The sequence below is a fragment of the Prosopis cineraria genome, unplaced genomic scaffold (genome assembly GCF_029017545.1).
Source record: "Prosopis cineraria cultivar Desert tree isolate PC_DT_omini unplaced genomic scaffold, ASM2901754v1 PC114, whole genome shotgun sequence".
Classification (NCBI taxonomy): domain Eukaryota; kingdom Viridiplantae; phylum Streptophyta; class Magnoliopsida; order Fabales; family Fabaceae; genus Prosopis; species Prosopis cineraria.
The window spans coordinates 38,558-64,306 of NW_026555441.1; the positions used below are offsets into that span (position 1 = coordinate 38,558).

Below are 25,749 nucleotides of genomic sequence, written 5' to 3' on the forward strand. Positions count from 1 at the left end.
TGGGAGAGAAATCTTCGTAATTTCCAAATCTTTACCAATTGCATTGAAGTGCTGAATCTGATTATTAGAAGTGATATGACTTTTCATCTTTACAAATAAATTATCAACCAAGCTAGATTGTTTTTTTATAGGAATTCGAATATTTGTTTGAATTTCATGTTTAGTGAGGTTAACACTTGTGCCCACTTGTTGGCTACTCAAACTTTTAATAATTTTCTGTTATATTATTTTTTATCAACCTCACCTTATTGTATTAAGATGGTAGATAATAAAAGGAGATTATCTAGCCGACTTGGCTAGCTTATAATCCTTTTGTAGTATTGGATCAATTTTAATTTAAAAAAAAAAGGTTACTCCAAAAAAAGGGGTCATCAAGATGTCACTTGACAAGTTTGGTTTGAGTGCTTATCATGTGATAAGAAATCTTTAACAAGTTTTATTTTATATTTTATTTTATAATTATTAAAATAAAAATTATAAAAAATAATAAATCTATTTTATCCTTAATCTAGATTATACATATTCCCTTGATCCCTATATATAAAATATTTTTAACTAAATTACGTAAATCAATAAAAGTTGGTTATATAACTAAAAGCACAACCAACATTTTAATTTTTTCTCTAATTATTGTAAATAAAAAATAATTTTTTTAAAGTAAATTAATGATAATACTTATCTTTTTTTCTTTTTAATTTAATAAGAATATAATAATCCATTCATTAAAAAATATATTAACAACTTTTTATATTTAGGGACAACAAAATGCCGTAAAAGACCTCTTATATATAAGAAGAGATGAGGTATTTCATCTTATGGCCTAATTTAATATTACAAGTTTTTAAAATTTTTATAAATTAACTATTTAGAATCGCTTTAGACAATCCAATTTTAAAATTTTTAATTTGTAACTTCTTTCTAATTTTTTTTAAGTGTTAGTTTAGATATTATCTTTGTTTTTAATATAACTATTATTAAAATAAAAAATTCTAAAAAAATTATGTTAAATTTAAACTGTAGCGTGTGCATCTAAACAGTAAATTTGTAAAAAATATAAAAAAAATTTTTTTTGGTATCAAAAATAAAAATTAAATTATCCAAATTAAATCTGTATTATTCAGGTGACTGATAAGGTAGATTTATTAAAATTTTCTAATTTATTTTAATGAATATTAAATAAAAATAAAATAAAATTTGTGACATGGATTGTCCAGATTTCACATAACGAACACCATGACCCAAACCAATTCTGCCGCGGGACAGACACCGGCTGCGACCAGAATGACTACTTCTATTTTTGGACCTGAGACCAGAATGAAAACAAACTCTTGGCTTGATAAATTATAATAGCATAATTTAAGAGAAGAGCAGATGAGTTGGTCTCGCAGTTCCACATCTTTATCTTGCATTTTATTGAAATGGAACGGGAACACCCTGCTTCTTGTTCACTATAGCCATGGCCAAATAACGAGTACCCATGCCAATTGGAGCAGAATCATCAGGTCCTTCCCAGAAGGGGGCTTCACCATCACCCACAAGACGCCAATATCCTGATTTTAAGGATTCAGCTTGTTCTTCTGTGCAGTTCTGAAGTAGCGCTTCAACACGGAAATTTATTCCAAGGGAACCAAGCAATTGAGATTGAGTAATTGGCCCATGGACAGACACATCCCCTGCATATGTGTTATATTAGTATGACCTCAACTCATTCCCTCAGTCTATCATACCTGTCAGCATTATTATTTGCAGCACAAGGACAAGCACCTGAAGCTTCCTCAGCAGAATGTCTGATGGAAGCGAAATCAACGTACGCACTAAGATCAGCTGATCCTGGATTGTCAAGAATGTTGACAAACTTGTGTTTTCTGATTGCCTGTGAAAGTGCAATATTCATGAAACTATCAAGATAGCATGAAGGAAGTGCACGCAAAAACATTTTGACACATTTACTACCAGACAGAAGAAATGTTCACGAGTCATTACACATACTGGGAGATAAAAGGAAGATAATTTCCTAATACAGACACCTATTATTTGCCTATACATACATACATACATATATTAACAAAGGAAAAAATATAACTTTGGATCCCTGCAATTTATTTGAATTTTGTTATAAGTCCTTGCACTTTTTTTTAGTGTTTTAAGTTCATATACTTTTGTTTTTTGGTGTTCTAAATCCTTCCATGAGCATAGAGGGACTTATGGCAAAATACAAGTAAAATACAAGGACCTATAGCAAAATTTGAGCAAAGTACAGGGATCCAAAATTATGTTTCCTTTAAAAAAGAAAAGAAAAGAAAAAAACAACCTTGCCTTTGCTTAGGCCATTTATGTACAGTTTTCCAACATATAACCACATGGACTTTTTTGACAACTCACCATTTAACTTGCTTATCCTCCACTGGCTATTAAAATTTTACAAAAATTTAGAAAGAAACCTGTCTGAGAAAAAAATGCCAATCTTTGTATTTTTTCCCCCTCCCTTTATCATTTTCTCTTGCCCTGCTTCTTCTTATGCTGTTTGTGACTAGGTTCTTCTCCAGCACCGATAGCGCCTCTCAGATTGAATGCAACCAAGTAATTTATTGGAAAATTATGAACATGAAGACAAAACAATGAATAATCTAAACTCTTCATATACCATATCCTCACACAGCAAAGACACAACGAAGGCAAAGATGCAGAGAATAATTTGATGATTTGTGGAGATTAACAAGTAATCCAATAGCATTCTTTGGTAGTCAGTTTTGTTTATTAAGCCATTGGTGATTGAATTAAAATGTTTCAGAGTTCCTCTTCACTCAAGACAGTTGCCCTCTCTTGTTTCCTTCTCTAAGATTTATCCTTCAATAGACCACAGTTCTACATCTTGCTGCCAACAAAACAATCCTACATCTAAATATGTTCAGGTAACAGCTTTTTTTTTTTTTTTTTTGGGGGGGGGGCCCTAACATGTCTGATATTGTAGACAAGCACTCAAAGACGTGGTGAGCAAATCCGCAAGCCATCAACTTGGAAGCTAAAAAATAGTAGTGCTCATTTGACCAATTTTACACAAAGGGATAGATTGAGAACATTGATGTGAGAAAGGACTTGCAGACAAATGCTTTGAGAAGGGTGAAAAGGAAGATCACAGTAGGGATAGAAAGCAGTGCAAAGATAGGTTCTTGATTTTTTTGAAGTTGTTTTAATAGTTAACGGGGGATTTATCATAGTAAGTAATTCAAGTGCTAACATGTTTAAAAGTATGAGCAAGTCAAGTGCTGAGATATTAAAGAAGACCAAGTGGCATTATTTTTATTGGGAAACTGGACACAAAGGATCTAAGCACAAGTTTTCTCCTCTGTAAGAGTGTCAGTTGAAAAACTAGACATGAAACAATGAACCTCTGGCCATGGCCTGCCCAAAGAGAGGAGACACACAGGACCTACTTGGTACAGTATGGGAATGGTCGAACGGAAAATCTCTCTTCCATAAACATGGAAAACTCTCTACCAAAGAAAGCCCTTTTGCCATCTACCAAACACAACGAAAATATTTTCTCACTCCTTTTTACTCTCCTCAAACTTCTTTTCCATATGCCAAACATAGCCTAAAAAAAGAGATACTTCAAGATTAAGCTACAGACCTGGAGACTGTCCGAGACAATTCCATTCAAGCCATAGTCAATAATTAGAGCCCCACCTCCATCAGAACTTATCCTTTTTGCAATTGCTTGAGTCAACTCCATAGCTTTGGGGCAAACTTCAATTTGATTAAGTTTTGCAGTCTCCTCATTTGCAGCCCACTTAAACCGCTTTACTAGGTAGAGAGTTGCAGGTGTAGGCTGGGAAGATAGTACAAAGCGAAACCTGTGCAATATACAACAACAACAACAAGCCTTTATCCCACTAGGTGGGGTCGGCTACATGGATTGCAAGACGCCATTGTGCTCTATCATTTATTAAGCTTTTAGAAATATTATTAATTAAGAGATCACGTTCAACAACTTCCAAGAGTGTTCTCTTAGGCCTTCCTCTACCTCTCTTAATCGGACTCAAAGTTATATGTTCCACTCTTCTCACTGGTGCCTCCCTTGGTCTTCTTTGTACATGCCCAAACCATCTCAACCGATTTTCTACCATTTTTTCCTCAATAGGTGCCACCCTCACTTTTTCACGTATGTGCTCATTTCGAATTTTATCTTTACGTGTATGTCCGCACATCCATCGTAACATTCTCATCTCTGCTACTCCAACTTTATGCTCTTGCTGTCCCGTTAGAGCCCAACATTCACTACTATATAACATTGCCGGTCTGATAGCAGTACGATAAAACTTTCCTTTAAGTTTATTAGGCACCTTACGGTCACAAATAACTCCTTTAGCTTTTCTCCAATTAAACCACCCAGCTTGAATTCTATGTGAAATATCTCCACTGATTTCGCCATCATTTTGGATAATGGCTCCCAAATATCTAAACTTTTCCACTTGAGGTATAATTTGATCTCCCAATTTCACTTCCAAATTATTTTCGAATAGTCCTTTATCAAATTTACAATATAAATATTCCGTCTTACTTCTACTCAGACGAAAACCTTTCGACTCCAATGTCCTCCTCCATAACTCAAGTTTGCAATTAACCTCTTCTCTTGTCTCTGCTATAAGAACTATATCATCCGCGAAGAGCATACATTTCGGGATTTCCTCTTGAATATGTTCCGTCAAAACATTTAAAATCAAGTTGAACAAATAAGGACTCAGAGATGATCCCTGATGTAGCCCAATCTTTATAGGAAAATCCTTTGTTTGACCACTAGGCGTTCTTATACTAGTTTTTACCCCCTCATACATATCTTGTATGGCTTTAATATAAGCAATCCGTACTCCCTTTTTTTCCAACGCTTTCCAAAGCACTTCTCTTGGTATACGGTCATAAGCTTTTTCCAAATCAATAAAAATCATGTGTAGATCTTTATTTTACAACGATACTTTTCCATTAATCCCCTTAGTAGATAAATCGCCTCTGTAGTTGATCTACCTGGCATAAAACCAAATTGATTCTCAGAAATACTTGTCTCCAATCTCAACCTGTGCTCAATTACTTTCTCCCACAATTTCATTGTGTGGCTCATGAGTTTAATCCCTCTATAGTTAGTACAATTCTGAATATCTCCTTTATTTTTATAAATAGGAATTAATGTACTTCTCCTCCACTCATCAGGCATTTTCTTGGACCGTAAAATCACATTAAATAACTTAGTTAACCATCTCACCCCTTCTTCACCTAAACATTTCCACGCTTCGATAGATATACAATCAGGTCCGTTAGCTCTACCATTTGCCATTTTCTTAAGAGCTTCCTTTACCTCCTTATCACGTATTTTTCGATAGAATGACAAATTTTGTTCTCCTTCACCAGTTACTAAATCCTCCAAGTTACTAGATGAATCCTCTCCATCATTGAAAAGTTTAGAAAAATAAGTCTCCCATCTATTTTTAATTTCATCATCTGTAACTAAAATTCTTCCCTCTTCATCCTTAATACACCTTACCTGTTCTAGATCTCTTGATTTTCTTTCCCTACTCTTGGCAATCTTATAAATATTTTGCTCTCCTTCCTTCGTCTCAAGGTTCTTATAAAATTCTTCAAAAGCTTTAGAACGAGCTTCACCCACAGCTCTCTTAGTTTCCTTCTTAGCCATACGGTACCTCTCCCAATTTTCCTCATTGTTACACAAATGTATGGCTTTAAAACAGTTCTTCTTATACTTGATTTTGTCCTGTACACTATTATTCCACCACCAAGACTCCTTATCTCTCGGACCAGGACCTTTCGATTCTCCCAAAACTACTTTTGCAACCTCCCGTATCTTTTTAGCCATATCCTCCCATATGATGTTAGCACTTCCCTGAGAATCCCAAATTCCTTTATCCAAAAGATTTCGCTTGAAAATATCTTGCTTCTCACCTTTTAATTGCCACCACCTAATCCTTGGTGTTACTACTTGTCGACGTTTTTGGATTTTACTCATAATACACACATCAAGGACTAGGACCCTATGTTGTGTCGTTACAGCATCTCCAGGGATCACCTTACAATTTTTACAAAGTTTTCTATCTGTGTTCCTAACCAAAAGAAAATCAATCTGCGACCTTGAGGCTCCACTTTTGTAGGTGATGAGATGCTCATCTCTCTTCTTGAAACAAGTGTTGGCAATCTTAAAATCATACGCCAATGAGAAATCAAGAAGAGTTTGCCCTTCATTGTTTAGCTCTCCAAAACCAAAACCACCATGCACCCTCGCATACTGACCAGCTTCCCTCCCGACATGCCCATTAAAGTCTCCTCCAATAAAAATCTTTTCACTCTGTGGTATGTGTCGAATCAACCCCTCCAGATCCTCCCAAAATAATTCCTTAAGACTGGCTTCTATCCCGACTTGCGGCGCATAAGCGCTAACAATATTAACAGTCTCACGTCCAATTATCATTTTTAAAGAAATAATTCTGTCTCCAATTCTGCTAACTTCTACAACGTTCTTCTTCCACTCCTTATCTATAATGATGCCTACTCCATTGCGTGCACTTACTTTTCCTGTATACCAAAGTTTGAAACCTTGAATATCCTTAGCTTCTTCTCCACGCCATTTTGTTTCTTGCAAGCAAAGGATATTGATTTTCCTTTGAATCATAACCCCTACAACCTCTACAGATTTACAATTTAATGTCCCAACATTCCAAGTACCAAATCTAATTTTGCTCTTATGGACTAACTTCTTTAGCCGCGTGCGTCCAAATGACGCGGTAGCCCTTGCTCATTTAACACTACATCCGGGCGCCGATGCAGCGGCTCTAACTCACTTATCACTGTACTCGAGCCATGCAGCGCGTTACTTACGGGCAACGACCTAGCATTAACATTATAACGTCTATTGTCCATGTTCATGATAGATTCAACAAATTTTTACATTGGCTGTTGATGGCCTAACACAACCCTCCTCCTTTACCCGGGCTTGGGACCGGCTATAAACATAGGCGGAGTTCGAAACCTGTGCAATATATGCAAGTAAATATTAATTAAGCTATGAAAAAGTACAATTTCAAGCGGAAATGCAGAATGCACTCTAATGCTTACGATGAATCTTCTGCCACGTCAACCATTTTCTCACACCAGCCACGAGATGATTTCTTCAGACAGGAAACCACTCAGGTTTAGGTAAATTTAGTGTGCCAATAATGATACAGAAAAAAGTGAACACAGAAAAATTATATTTCATTTTTTGTGACAAATAATGCATGATGGAACTCAACTGAAATAGTGTGTTTGCAAAGAATGATCCTGGACTCATTCAAAGCAAGATGACAAGCAACCATTTGGGCTTACAACATATCACTATGGGTTTATTGAATATCACCCACGTTGATGATTCAAACCTTGCTGGTTAACTGTTACTTTTTCCCACTATTCATATCCAAAAGGGGTAAAACCTGTATGACATGGTCATAGTTCAGACAGGCAGACATTGGGAGACAAAGTGCCAGTCTAGCATGACTTTGTCACATGGAAAAGAATCACTGTTCTGTTCTACGTATAGTTAAAATATTGCTCTAAAATTTGTGGTTTTTCTCCTGTTATAAAAAAGACAAACTATTACCTTGGCACCCAAAAAATGATAAACTATCAGAAATCATGGAAAGAATAATGAATAAAAGAAAGCTAGAGAACAAACAGCCAGGGCACAGAATATATTGTTGGAAAAATTATAGGCATCATATTGAATTAGCAGCTTGATGGATGTCTCGAAATTCAATTCTCCAAAGCAGCACAAGCATGCTATCATCTATGGTTCAATTGTTCACAACAGCTATACATACATTGCAGTGTCCAGGCAAAGTGATATTGTGAGACAAAATCAAGCACACAAACCTGAAATTGATGAATGGGTAGGGCATCAAAGAATTCATGTGCTATGATGATTGTTGGCACTGGAGAGTAAAAACAAAGAAAACTTACTCAGACAGTTTCCCAAATATGATAATGAGATATTTCCTGTCTACACCATACATAATTCAAACTCAGACCTCGATATATTCTGTTGGCCACTTGGCTTCATCATAATTGACAATGATTAATACAAGTCATAGTTGCTTATTTTGTCATTTCAAGTAAGATACAAATAGCTTAAATTCTGAATTCACCAGGCTAACAAACTTATCCCTAGCACAGACTGACGGATTGATTTGAGCCATCAAGAGAAATAACAGGCACCAGCTGACTGATGTCATAGAAAGTTTGAAACATAATCATCATAATTCCTAAAGTCAAACAGAATATATCTTAACAAAATATGTAGCAGCCTAATATTCAATTTCTTTGCCCAGCATACTGCATCTCTATATTTAACCTAAAGGATAACACACAGGTGTCCATAATGCAACACAAAAATAACACACTCCATGATCTCCCTCAGAACATTTTGATTTACAGAAATTACTTGATTCTGGAAACTATTTTCAGTAGAAAACGGCTGAAAACATGGAAAACAGCCTTATAGTTAACCTAAATGTTATCAAGAATGAAATTAGAAACTTCACATGAAAATATCTTCAGCTAAAAATTCAGTAGAAAAATCTCTATTATGTAACTTCCAAGTTCTCCTTCACCTCTTTAAAAGGGAAATAACAACTAGCTGAAAATATTTTCTGTTTTCATTTTATGGCATGTAAATTGATTGATAAATATTAAAGAAAAAATTAATATTTTAGTCCTTCAACTTTTAATTAACTTAAAACTCAATTTCTTCAACTATAACTTGTTGCAACTCAGTCGCTCAGCTTTTGACTTGTCTATGAATCAGTTCTTCAACTTTTGTTTGCTCTCTTTGTTCATGTTAACTTAGATCTCACATCAAAGAACAAGAGGAGGGTATTTCATGGCAAGGTATGAGCATTTCTTTTATCCCTCTTATTTGATAAGGATACTTTTTAAAAAAATTTGAAAAATAAGGACCGAGTTATAATTAAGTCAAAAGTTGAGGAACTGAGTCGTAACGAGTTATAGTTGAGGGACTGAGTCGCAGTGAATTATAGTTAAAAGATTTAGTTACAAGTTAAAAGTTAAAAGACTAAAAGATTAATTTTTTCAATATTAAAACACCACTGTGAACATGCAGAATGTTTGTCTGGCCATGCCAATTCTGACATGAAAACTACATTCAGAGAAAGCAAAGTGAAGAAACAAAGAGAAAACAGATTTCTAACCAATGCATGCACATAATGACAAAATGAAATGTCAAGAGGTGGGGTATCCAATATGGTGACAAACTGCCAATTAAAAAAAATCGAGGTCCTTATTTGTTTTCTCAAACTAGTTTTTCTGTTCTATAGCACGGTTTTGGGAATAAAAACTTCACATACATCGAGGCATAGAAGGACAAGAAGACAAAAATAATGCTACTCTACTTGAACAGTAGTGTCTAAAGCCAATATTCATTGGATACGCAATACATACATCCTGAAGGAACCTGCTCCATTGTAGCATGCCATGATACAGGGTTACCAGCCAAAGAGCTTACAGTTCTTCTCTCAGTAGGTTCAGCTGCATTATCTTGATCAATGCATTTCAAGTTTTGGTGTTGAAGCTTCTGCAGTGTTGGACTACACTCCACCAGGTGTACATGCAATGACTCAGTGAACTTCTTGAATTTGGAAGCACCCTACGTGAAGTTACAATTTCTTCATCTATCATAATATCGGAGCAGCTTCTTCGTAAAACTCAGTTGACAAAATAAAGAAATGGTCTAGAACCAGAAATTCCAGAATTAAAATTGAAAAAAAAAAAAGGATTGTGGCATCATACACGAAGAAGATCAGCCATAAGAGTTCCTCGTCCTGGGCCTAGCTCAATTAGATTTACTCTTTGCGGCTGTCCCATTTGCTCCCATAGACATATGACCCACACACCAATAATCTAAATTCACATAAACAAGCCATCAGAATCCTTCTTTCATCAACAAAATTTATGAATAAACGAAGATATAGAAATTCAACTAGTCCATGACTCAGATGTGAGGAATTAAAAGTGTAATAGCTCGTTTACCTCACCAAACATCTGGCTTACTTCAGGAGATGTTATAAAATCGCCTTCAGCTCCAAAAACATCCCGATTGATGTAGAAACCAGCTCTAGGATTAGTTAAAACTTCTTCCATATACTCAGCTACTGAGATTGGGCCTCCACGAAACTGAGAATTCAATAAAAATAAGTATCTTCTGGACATGAAAATTTTATCCGCTGGCCTCAGAACACCTTTAGGCAAAATATCGTACTTGTAGTTGCTTTGTAACAAATTGATAATAGAGTTATCAGGCCAAATGCAGTCACATAATAGAGACGGTTCAAACTAACTTAAAACGGGCTCCAAAGTACAAAAGCAATGGCAGCTTCAAAAACTGTCTTGGAAAAAGTGCAGAAAACAAACCTTGATGATCCCTTTGAGATGCTTGACAAGCTCGGAATCCACAGTTGGCTCATGAGAATGCTCTGCCACACATAACAATGAAAAAGAGAAGGATAATATACACACATACAAACATATATATACCCGAACCGAATGTGACTACAGAAGAAAACATGGAGGCCGAGAGAGGAAGAAAACTCAAGGAGCTAACCAGGTGGATTGTACAAGCCAGAGCGATCGATAGAAATTGCAGTGGCAGTGGGCGGAGATGGAGGCTCATCTGCATCGTCCAACTGTTCGACGAAAGGCGCGTTAGGATTTTGGGAAGACGAATGAGTAGAAAAGGGAGACGAAAGCCCAGAAGCCACGGAGGGTGCAGCCAGTTGCGAAGCCAAGTGGGCATGGGAGAGCCGACGATGAAATGCGAAGGATCGAGGCAGCAGTTTCCTCAGCATTCTGTCAAACTGTTACTTTTACTGCACAGATGCGAGCCCGCGAGATGGCCGAATTCCTTTTGACGTAAATCGAACGGGGAGGTCAAATGAGCATACTGTCTTGCATTTTATCTATTAATATATTCAGTTAAAGAACAAATCGGGGATGTAGCTCAGATGGTAGAGCGCTCGCTTAGCATGTGAGAGGTACGGGGATCGATACCCCGCATCTCCATGTTGCTTAATTTCCCACTTTTTTTTTGACCAATGAGTAATAAAATAATAAAATAATATTATATTAAACGGAAAGTAGTGTACAATAAAATCATAATATAATATAGCCAGGCTCACTTAACAACAAAAGCCAGTGTAGTAATTAAAACAAAAGCATTAGGACAAAAGGCTTGAAGTTGAAGGTTACATCCCTTATATATGAGTTTAGATTCCATTATTTTATGTTGTGACCAAGGAGTTCTAGACTTTAGCTACAGGCTCCAGCAAAGGCTTCTTTTCCTGTTCTCCGCGTTCGCAGCCTTATTAGCGTGTGCGCTCTTCCCCTCACCATCCCAAATGAAATAGACATAGAAAAGCAGGGAATTGCCGCAGAGTACAAGAGTAAAGAAGGAGACAGACATGGCGAGGCTCAAAAAAGTCGAGAGTTCGTAAGCGAAGCCCAACATGATGGAGCTTACCAAGACCCATATGCCGATTTTCAGGTAATGGCGTTTCCGAGGAATGCTCGGATGGGGAAAGCGTACTGTACAATCGGAACCAATAATCCACCAAGAAGGTGCCGAAAAACACGTAAACGATGAACACTATCATCGGAATGTCTCCGTTTATGTAGGCGCGGTAGATTGTTGTGGCGCAGCTAATTGTCATGTTGATCACACCGAAAATTGGGAGCACGCTGCGAATTTTGATTTCGGGATCGGAATTAGTGATAGGGAGAGGAGCTGATCTCTTTTCCTCAACGATTGCCATTGTTCTTGGCATTGTTTTTAAGGGGAGTGGAGCAGAGAGATGGTTATGAGGGTTTGGCTATGGAACTTGTGTCTGTGTGCCAGCAGGGACAGTGTGCTCGGGGACGAGCCTTTCGTTGCCCTTTAAGAGGGGTGACATTCGGTTCAAGTAGATGCCGAGAAATTGCAACGAACCTTGCACGGACTTTCTCCGCGGAACAATGAAACATCTCGGAAACCTGCTTTTGCCTTTTTTTTTTTTTTTTTAACCAACAACCTCCTTTGCTTTTATGTAATTTTCCTGCATCTTTGTAAATATAAAAAAAAATACTTTATATATTAATAAACTTTATTATATATATTTAATAATTTTATTTTTTTTAAAATAAAAATATAAATTTTTAAAATACTCACCATTTAATATATATTAAAAAGATAAAAATTAATTATAAAAAATAATAATAGTAGAATAAAATTTTTTTAAAGTTTTATATTTTAAAAAATTAAATTTTTTAAAAAATATTTTATAATTTGAATGAAAAAGTATGCAATCAATGTGCCTATCTTTAATTCTTTATACGCCTGACGTCACTCGGTCGTCGAAACTGCCACGATGCTTCTCGGGACTTTTGAGTTTGACGAGGACCATAGGAGGGCCCACCAAGGGCATTTCGGAGCAAGTGCGCCGCACTGATTGATTAAATAAAGTTCGAGGATGTTCTGCTTTTAAAATATTTTTTTAGATGGCCATTCAATATTTTAATATTTTATTAAAATAATTTTATTTTTAAAATTATTAAAATAAAATATTTTTATTTTTTTATTAAAATTTTAATGTTGACCTTAAACATTAAGTGTTAAAAATTTGATAGAAATGATAAAAATACTCTATTTTAATAACTTGTTATTTTATGGGTGGAGCTAAAAGGTGTGAACTGTATAAATTAATAATAACATTAATTAAATGAGAGAAGGAGCTTTGATGTATAGAGAGGACGTCGCCATTTAAGAAGTAACCATAAAAATGATGAAATTCATTATTTGTTTATCCATTTCTATTTAATTGTTAATTGAATATACTTTTTTGATACTTTATTATCAATACAATTTCTTATTTTGAGATTAAATGCTTAAAAATAAAAAGAAGAATAAAATTGCTTCAACAAAATGTTAAAGTGCTGAGTGCTCTTCAAAAAATATTTCAAGAATAAAAATGCACCTTTACCTATTAAAATAGGGACAAAAGAGACTTATGTCTTGGTATTAAATTAATGACAGATAAGTACTTGATAAATTTAAAAAAGTCAAAAATATAATTCAAATAATTACAAATTTAGTATTTTAATTTAAATAAGTATTTAAATTTAAATATAACTCTTAGATTGTAACAATAATTTTATTTATAATTATTTAAATTGATATTTATAATTTATGTTTTAAAACATTTTACCAAAAATTTAAATGTCATTAATTCATTCTTTCATAATCTAACTATCGTTCTCTCCCAAACAATAAAGGAAGACGGCTAACAGAAGACTCATAGTTGAATGCCACCTCATATTCCTTTGAAACAAGAAGGTTACGAGTTCCATACCTCATGTAATTAAAAAGGTGGTTGTATAGGGGTTTGTATTTGCTCCATTTTAAGGGGGAGGGGAGAATATAGTTAATAGGGAGAATTATTTCATATTTTATTGGGCCTATAAATATGCTAGCTTTTAGGGCTTGCAATGCAATTCTCCCTAGTTAATATTTCATGCTTCTGACTATATTATTAAAATCAATAAAAGATAATCAAATCATGAATATTATTAAAAAAATAATGGGCAAAAGGGCAAAATGTCCTAAAACTTTTCTCATACGGGCGCTGTAACATCCTAGGAAAATTTGACCCTAATTAACTAAGTTTAATCATGATTATTGATGATTGACGTGGTGTATAGTTGGAGAGGTCCAATAAGTGTATTCGAAGGTGATTTTAGCCCTAATTATGGGTTCGAAGTGAAGTCGGGCCACATTGAAAGAAAGAGAGAACATGAAGGAAGTGTCTTTGTGCCACATGTTGCATTATGCAAATGACAAACGAAAGAGAATGACCTCTCTGTGTCATGCGTCACGGCTTATGGCTAAATTATATAATCTTTTAGTCATGAACTGATGTGAAAATTAGAAAGGAAAGAAAATAAAAATGAAGAGCAAGCAAGAAGCTTTAATCTCCCTTTCTCTTCCATTTTCTTGAGGTTTTTTATTAGGTTTTGATAGTGGGAGGTTATTGTCAATTTATATAAATTATGAGTTTGAACCTATTAACTCAAATGGAGTTAATGGAAGTTGTTTATAGTATTTAAAATAATTATTAATGGTTTTAAAAGTTGTTGGTTGGTGAATGCCATAAATATCTAAAAATGGCATTAATGAAGGTTGTTGGAGGAGTTGAAATGTCATTAATAGATGTTTAATGATTCATCGATGATTATGAAACTAAAAAGAGTTAATAAACTTAATGGTAGGCATAAATATGAGAAATATGGCATTAGATATTTTAAAAATGGAAAATAAGAGTTAAATATATTTTGTAGCAATATTAATTGAGGTTGGACTTGATTAATTATAGATTAATCATTCGAGCACCACTTTTGGCTAAGGAAGCAAGTTTGAAAGCTAATTATTGAAGAGTAAACTTTTAACTTCTCAAAGGTTTGAGATAACTAGGGAAATCCTATTTTGGGTAATTATTTGTTAATTGTGTTAATTATGAAAATGTGCATATTCGCTTGTATGATTTAATTGTGAACATGAGAACATGTCATGAGCCTTGTTGACTGATTGAATTGTAAGTACGCAATGTTTTATTTTGATTTGAAATGTGCAATTAAAGTTAAAGTGATTTTCAAAATTTTGATTATGTACATGTTTTGGGATGAGAAGTATGATGTTATGTGACGTGATAATTATGCAATGATGAAGAAATTGATGATGTAGTAAAGTGAAGAATGTCTGTGAAAACAATATGGTTATCATCTTAAGCTTAATGTGTTAATATTGAATAAATGGAATTGTGAAAATGAGTGAGCGTTGTATATTGCATGATCAATTGGTGAAAGTTCGCCTAAAGAGAGAAGTAGTTAAAATCCATATAGTGTTTTTGACTGCCTTTCGGTGCATGAGAGTATAGCCTTGTCCCATAATTTATCAAGAGACTGTTCCATAGTTTGTTGAGGGACTAGAACCTAACTATCTCTACCAATTTATTGAGGAGATTAGCTTAGGGTATATGATATCTTAGAGATTTGAGAGTGGGGGAAATTATGGTTTGAGAATGAGTCTTGTGATCTTTAGTTAGGTCATACCTTACAATTGATTAACTTTGATAGTCTAGTCATACGGACAGAGCCCTGTTTGACATTACAAGCCATAATTTCAATGAGAAGATATAAGAAGGGTATAAAGCGGTTTGATCATACTTATATAATCATTTGACATGTCACATGATTGTTTAAGTTTGTGACAAGTCGTCATAATAATTTGAGTCATTATCATATATCTGTGTGTCTTGTGGTAATGTACTCTACAACAGAGATTATGCATGTGAAATTGAAATGAATTGTGAGATTATAACTTGGACCATATGCAATTTTATGTTTTTGAGTAATTAATTCACTTTATGTGTGTTTATTCAATTAATATACAACTACATAGGGTAGGTGTATCTTGGTTGCTAAGTGACTAGACTCACCCCTCTATTTCAATATTTTTTAGGCTCTTGCTCATGTGTAGAAAGGGAAAAAGCTTTAAAAGGCTTAAGAATTTAGGGTTCCTATTGTAAAACTCTCATTCTTAATTATTTTATGTAATGGATAAGTATATTGCTAATTAGGATGCGTTTTGTTTATACTTGTACTATATAGTTGTTTATTATGTTTAGAATGTATTTTAAGCCTTGAGATATTGTTTATATAACCTGTAAATATTTATAGGTTAAAATAGTAGTACAAGTGTATTAAGATTGATTTAAACATAATATGGATGATTTATTGTAAAATGCAATGCCCAAACCTCCTTTTTTTGCTTTTGGTAGTAAGGGGTTAAGGAGTGAAAATTTGATATGGTAGTATATACGTGTATATGGTGTGTTGTATAGGTAGTTCTAGGTCCAATAAGTATGGTCTGGGTATTAGGAATAGCTTTTGGCACAAGTTTAGGGTTTTGGACACCGTTTAATTGTGAAAGTTATGAAAATATATTTGGGTGTCCAACTTCATTGTGTGACTTAATTTAAAAGTAAAATCCATGCTATTATAAAACAAAAATGTATGCCATTAGCTAGTTTATGTTGAGAGCTTTTCGTAAATACCTAGATCATCTCATTCAGATGTTAAATGAAAAAATGAGGCACACCAAAAGTTACTTATTGTGTTGTTTGATATCGTGCAACACGCCGTAGTGCTTGGCATAAAGAGTGGCAATCCACAGCGCACTGTGTACAAGCTGTGGCATATTACTCTATTTTTTAAGATTGTGATGTTTTTCTATTTTACCCTATTGCATTTTTCTGAAGTATCTCATGCTTTCAAATATTATTTTACTTTTATTAAAAGTTTAATAAGTGATTTCGATTTTCTTTAAAATATAAAAACTTGAGATCCCATTATTTCAAATTACAAACATGGTAATCACTTAAGGGTTAATTCCTTGATTACCATAGATTTTGGAGTTAATCATGATAAGATAAGGAAGATATTTTAGGCCCCTAGTATTCTAAACTTTGTTTGGAGCAATGTTACCCAGAAACTTTAAAAAATGAAGCAATTTGGCCTTCTTGTTGTGTCACCATTTTACGATAATCACTTTTGACTTTATTAGCCATATGATGCTCTACTCTCTCTAACTCAAGGTTTCTCTATATGGTAGGTGTTTTCTCTTTCTCCTTCTCTCCTCTTCTTTCATCTTCCTTCCCCATCGCTCTTCCCCTACTTTCTAGTTCAACATCAATGAGTGTGTGTGCATGTAAATGCTCATCATAGTACTACCTACAATCTCAATTTAATATACCACAATCCTCTTCTTCCTCCTTCATTCTTTCCATATGTCACTGCTAAGTCTGCAAGGAGTCGATTTATTGCCACTAAGGGGTTCATTTATGAGCTCTTCCCTTCTTTGTTCATGCCAACAACTTCTTTCCACTATTTCATAAGTATTGTTTGGGTAAGTGAAATGTCAAAAAAATTTGAGGCTTCACACTTTAAAATATTTCCCCATACCCAAGCATTCAGAGATGCATTGCAATATTAAAGGATCACCAGATCGCAATGCATCGCATATGGAGGAGGAACGTAGTTGGTGTGTATGGCCTTGTATTCATGAGAAACCTATGTTGGGGAAGTTTATTTAAATAGGAGGTGGTATGTGTTACGCTTTGCAAGTGCACATGTCATAGTAAGTAATATAGAGTAAGTAAAGTATCATTCCTACGGAGATTTGTATTAAAAATATGGTCAAATAAAATACATTGCAAATTCAATTAAGTTGAGAAAATTCAAAATGTGATTGGTGTTCAAAATAAAACTAAATGAGTGAAAAAATATGAAAACAAAGATAAGACTTTTTGAAAGTAATTAAGCTTAGGATTATTTATTCTCCCTTATACTTCAAGAATATTTAATCAACCCCTAATATATTTTGCTCTTAATGATAAATTATGCTAATCAAAGATACTAAATTACTCACAAATGCTCTCTCCAGTCTCCAAGTAAGTGTTCATTTTAATTAATCCCTTAATCTCTTCATTAACTAATTGAACTCTAATTTTCCTTGCAAATCCTATATGACTATGTGAGGTTAATAAGTGTATCTCTGTCTCATTAAAAAAAAAAACCATCCATTCAACTTGTAAATTTTAAGTTCTCACATAATTTTACCCAAGCTCTACATTTAAGCTAGCTCTCTCAAGCATTACCCAAATGAACCTAACATCTAAATTATGATCAAACATTTAGAAGCATTAAGTATAGAGAAAAATTAATATAATCACATCATTAATCACACACAAAGAGAAAATGAGTATCTAATCCATACAAAGGGTTCAAAATAATCTTAAATCAAGGGTTTAGCTATAAATGTTCATAAAACCCATGAGAAAATACAAATATATCAACACAAATATTGAAAAACAAAAAGGAAGGAGAATGGAGAAGAAGAACCAAGATATATAGCCAAAATCTCTCTCAATCTTTAAACCTAAGCTCACTTTCGACTAAAATTCATGCCCTAACATACCCAAAGCTCCCAATAAGTCCAGAATGGTGGCCAAAGTAAAAAATAGGTCATATATACTCCAAAATCCTAATTTTACTAGCTAAATAAAATGTTTTGTTTTGTTATCGTGTCGAAAGTCATGACACAAAGTTGCGACTTTGGGATGACTTTAACAATTTTATTATTTTTAGTGTTAATGAAACTTAGCATTTATGTACTTGATTTTTTCATCCAAAAGCCTTCTAAAAAATCAACAAAATCCAAAATGCATCCAACTAAACCTTAAACTAAAAATATTAATAAATTAGCTTCAAAAGCCACGGTTTGATTTTCCGAGATAATATGCACATTTTTCTAACTTGAGTATTTAAAATATGTATAATTGTGCCATAGTATATTAAAAAACTAAGGAAAATGTGCTTAAATGATATGAAATTTAGAGGTTAATAGTACGCGAACGATAACTTTTACATATCACCCTTTTGGTTGCTCGTGACTTGGTGTTTTGGTTCTTACTTGATTTTAGCCAAGGTAACTCTCCCTTGCTATTTGCATCTATTCCATAGGCCTAGGTTGTCTCTGCATGTTTTATTTTTCTTGCATCTTTGTTGTTTAATCCTTTAAGCTTTAGTGTTTCACTTATACTTGTCTACATTTCCTTTGGCTATAGTAGTTGCTTGTTGCTTACTCTATTTTATCTTGGTAGTGCTTATGCTCTTGATTTATCTTATGGGGCTATTTTTGGCTTACTTTTTAACTGGGAAATGTGTTGTTAGAGTATTTTAGAAGTGGGTTTTAGAAGTTTCAATTTTGCCAAATGAGTTGTTTAAAGAGAAGGTCCTATTAGACCTAAGTTGAAGACAAATTAGAGTGGAGATAAATGCTAACTTTAAGTTTTAAGCTTTTCATAGCATTACATTGCACTGAATTCAACATTGACTCGGGAAGAAGAAAAAGAAGAATGAGGGAGGTGATGAATGAAGAAGCCTATAACATATGTAATTTATTGGTCAAATCATTTGATTTAACAATCAAACATTTGTTTAGGTTAATACTATAAAGTCTTAGGTCTTCCTTACTGATTCACATTTATTTATGACACTCTTAGGTAATCATAGGATTAATCTCGACGAGTTACCCTACTATGGTTACTCATTCTCAAAATACTTTTGAATTCAAGTTATATTCTTTTAGAAATTGAGATCCCAAGTTTTCAAACCATTCAAGATCATTTCCAAGGACATCAATTGATCCAAAATAAAATTTCAAATAATTGTGAAAGCATGGGATATCATTTTACATCAAAAGTATTGCAAGAAAATTTAGAAAGTCTAAGACTCTACGAAATAAAGGCAGGCTCTACAACATGGCAAGCACATGCCATGGCATGCTCCTCTCTGTGTAACGTGTGGCGACATGCCTCACAAAATTGATAGCAGCAAGGGGCATTTTTTTATCCGACATCTGATTAAGGTGAAATAGATGTTTATGAAAAGTTCCATTCAAAACCTAGCTAATAGCATAGGTTTTACTCCCAAACAAATTTACACAAGAAAGTTGAAAATCAAAACATATTTTCTCCACTCCTCACACTTTTCATATCACCTAGGCATCTAAAAAACTAATACATGTGCCAAAAACTACCACTAATACTTGAACCACACTCAATGGACCTAGATAAACTTGTGCAAAATACTATATACATAAAGTAACACATAGATCTTATTTTCAACTCCCATTCCTCACGAACATCAAACAGAATGAGAAGATCTAGCATTACATATATGTTATAATAAATTCTATTTCATGCATTCACATTCATACCCATCTCTTATGCCTTACTTGCACTAGTAATTTTGCCTTATCGATATTATCATTTCACATTACATAATACTAAGGCTCAAAATACAAATATCAACTCAACAAGTAATTGATGCAAGTAAAGTGCATGAACTCAAAACATAAAATCCTAGTTAGCAATATCAATATTACATTACACATAAAATAAACTAAGTTAAGGCCTACTATAGGAACATATAGTCCTATGCCTCAAGTGCTTTTCCCTTTTCTCATCCTAAGCTAGAGCCTATAAAATGTTAAAAGAGAGGATAAATACAAACATTTAATAACCAAGGTTCCTCTATCCTATGTAATTGAATATTAATTGACATTTTTAAAATAAATCAAATATGAGATGTACAATCACATATCAAACAATTTCACAAATATCTCAAGTAATTTCATATAATCATCATATTTCATCTTTCCATGAATCAAATCACAAAGTACATTGTCACAATACTAACACCTATATGACAGTAGCTAAATCAAATATACAATGCACATTGCTACAATAATAACAATCATATGACAATGGCCAACTCAAATATTACAACTCAAATATTACAAACTTAACAATCATATGACATATCGGATAATATGTATAATCCAACCAACCTTATATCCTTCTTATATCTTCTGACTGAAACTATATGTTATCAATCAAATAGGGCTCTATCTATATCAATGGACTATCTAAACTCATCAATTGTGAGAAGCAAGCTAGCTAAGGTCACAATTCTCACTCTTAAACCATGGCTTCCCCCACTCTTGAATCCCTGGGATGTTGTAAACCTTAAGTTAGTCTCTTTAACAAACAGGTAGAGATAGTTAGGTTTAAGTCCCTCGATAAACAATGGGACATTCGCTCAACAAACAGTAGGACAGTGGTTACTTTTCGATTCCAACAATAGATAGTTAGGCTAGCTTTTGATTTCAACGATAAATCACTAATACCAAGTGGGTTTTTATCTCTACTCCTCTAGCTTGGCAAACTCTTGCCAATACAATCATGCAATCACTCATGCTTACATATCCACATGTTTACAAATCACAATAGTAAGCTTATTCTCATATATTCATCAAGCTACAACATGTGAGCATCATGTACAAAACCACATATCATCATTGCATCAAACACATATACTACACAGCATTCCATGTGTCATAAGTTCATTTTTCATTTTATCATCATATATTTACATCATACCGCCCACAACATCATATCATCACTTTTCTCACATATAAATCAAGTTTTTCCCAACAAAGCATAACTATTCATTATCATGATATAAATTAAAAACTTATCATAGCCTCATTTATGTTTTTCAAAACATGATACAAATTAGCCAATAGAAACACAAAGGAACCCTCTCTATGTTATATGCTGCCTCATGGCACACTTACAAAACTTGATAGTAATAATGTCATGAATCAGCTCTAAAAAAATAAAAGGAGGTAAAGAGGTCTGAGACAGGGAATGAAAAGCATAAGTTTATCTTTATTAGGGCTTGGAGATTCAAAGCTGTGGCACATGCTGCGACGTGCTGTGCACACGCTACGACATATGACACAAAGCCATTTTCTCTTATTTTTCTCCCATTTTAAGATCTGAGTGACCGACCTTACTCCAAACCTACATTTAGGGTTGAAAACACAACCTAAAACACTCATTAGTCCTCTTTGTCCACACACTACACTAATTCTCATTTAATTATATTTAATTAATTTAATTAATAGGAGGTTAAATTTTCATGATGTTACAAACAGTAGAGCAATATAAAAAAAGCATGGTTATTGTTTTAAAAAAATTATTTATATATAGGACTGAGATTTTTTTAATATTTCTTTGCATAAAACAATGGATAAAAATAGACTAGGCCAAGTTAGATTTTAGCTAAATAGGCTTAACTTGTGTGGTCAGTAAGAGGCCTGTGTTTAGACTAAAGCTTATATAAGGCTATTTTTTATGGCTTAAGTATGAGCCTACCTATAACTTGACTTGGCTTGAAAGTCTATTTAAAAATATTCTTAAAAGTAAGCCTTTTAAACAAGCTTATGTATTAATTTTAAACATCTCAAATATGTTTTAGGACTATTAAAGTATATAAATAACATGATTTATCAATTTTAATATATTATAATTAAGATGACTTATCAATTACAATACAACAATAAAGTAACAATGTTAAATTAATATATTAGTCCAATCTAAAACATAATTAAAAATAAAAAAGAATATATTGATTAAAAATCAAACAATGAAACTAATGTGTGTAATATATTACATAATAATATATATAAATAGGCTCGTCTATCAGGTTTATAGGTTAGGTTTTGTAAAAATAGGCCTGACTTATTAACTAAATAGGCCTAATAAATTGCTTGAACCTGGCCTGAGTTTATTTAATAAATAAGTTAGTTTAGGTTTGAAGTAAGTTATGTTATAGATCCTTACTAGAGAACTGGCACATTTACAACCCTACATGGGACAAGTTTTATAAGATTATAGTATTTCTACTTATAATATCATTTGCAGCATGTAAGTAGTAAATAATATATTTTCTTTAAAAAAACCTTTTTAAAATTGTGATTAATATATTTTTTAGTTGTAATTAATATATATAATTAAAAGGACAATGTGATGGTACTAAATGTATTGAATATGTTAACATCTGACTAACATTATTATATATTGAAGTGGAATTGTGATTCAACATAATAATATCATTAATTATTTACTTTGTTCTGTTTCATGTTTCAATCCATTCAATAATATTTCCCCTATTTCAACATAAATATCAATCACGTTAGTTACGTATCATCATATTTAATATTGTTAGCGTCCTTTCACCGTTCTTTTGGGCATACTCATAGATAAAGAAACTAAAGTTGTAGATAAGATAAATTAGAAGGACTAGAAGTAAAACTCCTATCAAAACATGTTAAAACTATAAGACCAATAGTTGTGTTTTTTCCATTGAGAAAAGTGCTATCTAGGAAAAGATGGGATGATTTAAAAACATCAATGTTTTCTTGAATTTAAACAAAGTAGGTAATTTTTTTTCCCTTATGAAACAACTGAAATCTAGTAATATCAGCAAATTAATATTACTAACTTTAGATGTAACAATCGGGATTCTGTATGTGAATAAAATTACAAGTGTGACATTACATTCTCTTGCTAATAACTTGAAAGAATCGATTGCTTTCATTAAAAGATTATATTTTGGCAAAAAAAAGGAATTAAAAAAATTATATGTAAGGATGAAAATTGGTTAGGTCGAGCTAAACTTTGACTAAATAGACTTGAGTCTATATGGTAAATTAAAAGCCTAAACTTAATCTAAAACTTGCATAAGCCTTTTTTCATGGCTTAGATTTGAGCCTACCTAAAGCCTAACTTGACCTAAAAGTCTATTTAAAAGCCTACTTAAAAATAAACCTACACTTACATTTTAGTTTTAAATGTCTCAAATATGCTTTAGGATTATTATAGTATACAATATATAACCTAATTTATCAATTATAATATATAATAATTAAAAGAACTTATCAATTATAATACAAGATAACAAAAAAATAACAACATTAAAATTAATATACAAGTCCAATATAATTGAAACTATAACTAAAAATAAAAAATAAATTAATTAAAAATTAAATAATAAAACTAATGTGTTTGTGATATATTATATTATATGTGTGTAAATAAGCCAGCCTATTAGGATCGTAGGCTAAGCCTTAAATAGGTTTTAAAGTAAAAGTCTGAACTTATCGTGAACCTATTTATTAAGTAAGCTACACTAAGCTTAGAATAGGTTAGGTTATAGACCCATGTTAAGAGCCTGACTTACTCCTATCCCTATTTATATAAATGTTATCAAATAAAAAAAAGATTATATGAATTATTTCGGTGACTTTTATAAATTTGTATATTCTATTAAAATAATTAGATAATTTATAATTAAACTTCCAGAGATTCTGGATTAAAGCTTTTAACCTGAAACATTAATATGTTTGCATTTTTTGGGTGAGAAATAAGGTTTTTTTTTCCCCTTGGCCAACAGAAATAAGATTTTAAATGCTACAATTTATTAGACACTGTACATAAAAAATTTAAAAATATACTGGGACTTACGAGATGCGAATCTAACCTTGAACTCTAACAAGGGTCGAAATTTACCATTGCATGTCATATATATACACACATATGTATACTCCTTTTTTTATGAAAATAACTTACAAAAAAGATTAAATTTTTTTCTCTAAAAAGCGATTTATAAATATGACTAATATACTTTCTCCAATCCTATTTATAGAATAAATTTTTTTTAGTTATAAATCATTTTATTAAATTTTTTAAACTATAAATTTATTATAATAATAAATAAATATTATACATTATTATTTAATATTTAATAAACAAATAAATATTAAGATGTTAAAATTAAATATAAACAGATTAACTCATTAAAATATAATTTGAACAGTTTATATATAAATTTTGATCTGAGCAGTTCATAACTGTTTTGAAAATATTAAAATTGTAAATAAAAAATATTTTTTTATTTTATTAATTTTGCACAGTTATTTATCTATAAGAGATAATATCATTCAAAGTATAGTCAGATATTAAATATAAGTACTTCTCTTAATAACAATTCAAAAATTAATTTATTACAATGTAAAAAATTAGCTCATTTTACTAAATTCAACTTTTTTTTTAAATTATTCAGATTATTTTTTATTTTTTCAGTACAGTTTTCAATACTCAAACCAAATTTTCATTCAAACTATTTAGGTTCAATTTTAACATCTTAATATTTATTAGTTTATTAAATATTAAAATAATAATTTTATAATAATTATTTATTATTATAATAAATTGTGGTTTAAAAAAAGGGAAAATCCAGGGGTGTCTGTGACATGTCATCCATGTAGGGCCACCTGTTATATTGTTTGGTCAAACAACTTTGTTTAACAATCAATGTGAGCTTGAGACTGCGGGCATAATTGCTCCATTTTTTAATTCTAACGAAAACGTAAAAGTATCCAATTGTCCCTCCAAAAGAATTTACGAATATTTTTACCCCTCAACCCTTAAAAATATAAAGTGCGCCACTACTTTCAGTGCTTATTTTAATTTGTTTATATATATCCCTCCTCCAAATTGCTATGTGGTATGATGGATTATCTTGTATAATATTAACATCATGGAAGATCTATATATTGATTGATATGATTCCCGTCTGATCCTTTTTGAATTTCGGATTGAAGATATTGTTCAATAATACGCCTATGCTAATAATGTTCATGCAGTTGCATATATACAGAAACTAGAAGGGAAAGGTTCAATCAGGATAGATGTTTACTCTTCAAACCGTTGGTGCTGGATATTGAATTCATGAATTCATGTACAGGGTTGAACTTAAAACTGAGTGCCCATTTGAATTTTAATTGGGTATAATAAATTATAAAAGTAATTAATTAAATGATAAATTTTAATTATAATTAATTATATTATAATACAATCTGTTTGGATATTATTTTTTAAAAATTAAATTTAACAGGATTAAAGATATTTGAATAATTTATTCAGAATTAATTTTAATTATATAAATTATCACAAAGGACATTGCATTTCAAAATTAAATTATTAATAAATTTATATTTAATATTATTAAAGTTGTTACATTTTATTTAAGAAGTAAATATATTATTGGTTTTATTTTTATTAAATTTTGAACTTTTTCTATAATATTTTTGAATCATTTTTTGTAATCTTTTTCAACGCTTTTTGATCGATTTTCTAC

At 32.2% G+C, this 25,749-nt stretch overlaps 1 protein-coding gene, 1 non-coding gene and 1 pseudogene across 2 annotated transcripts; 1 reads left to right on the forward strand and 2 right to left on the reverse strand.

Moving 5' to 3' along the window:
- Positions 1-1,138: 1,138 nt before the first annotated feature.
- LOC129295442 (uncharacterized) lies at positions 1,139-10,954 on the reverse strand. Its single transcript, XM_054933961.1, has 10 exons — positions 10,655-10,954; positions 10,465-10,526; positions 10,084-10,227; positions 9,844-9,954; positions 9,496-9,700; positions 7,912-7,970; positions 7,120-7,172; positions 3,632-3,854; positions 1,765-1,873; positions 1,139-1,673 (listed from the first exon to the last, which is right to left on the reverse strand). Exons 1-10 carry the CDS (start codon positions 10,896-10,898, stop codon positions 1,411-1,413), a joined length of 1,473 nt encoding a protein of 490 aa, XP_054789936.1. The 5' UTR covers positions 10,899-10,954; the 3' UTR covers positions 1,139-1,410.
- Positions 10,955-11,039: 85 nt separating this feature from the next.
- On the forward strand, positions 11,040-11,112 carry TRNAA-AGC (transfer RNA alanine (anticodon AGC)). Its single transcript has one exon. It is a non-coding gene; the product is annotated as a tRNA-Ala (tRNA).
- Positions 11,113-11,149: 37 nt separating this feature from the next.
- Positions 11,150-11,966, reverse strand: LOC129295444 (uncharacterized; annotated as a pseudogene).
- Between the last annotated feature and the right edge of the window lie 13,783 nt (positions 11,967-25,749).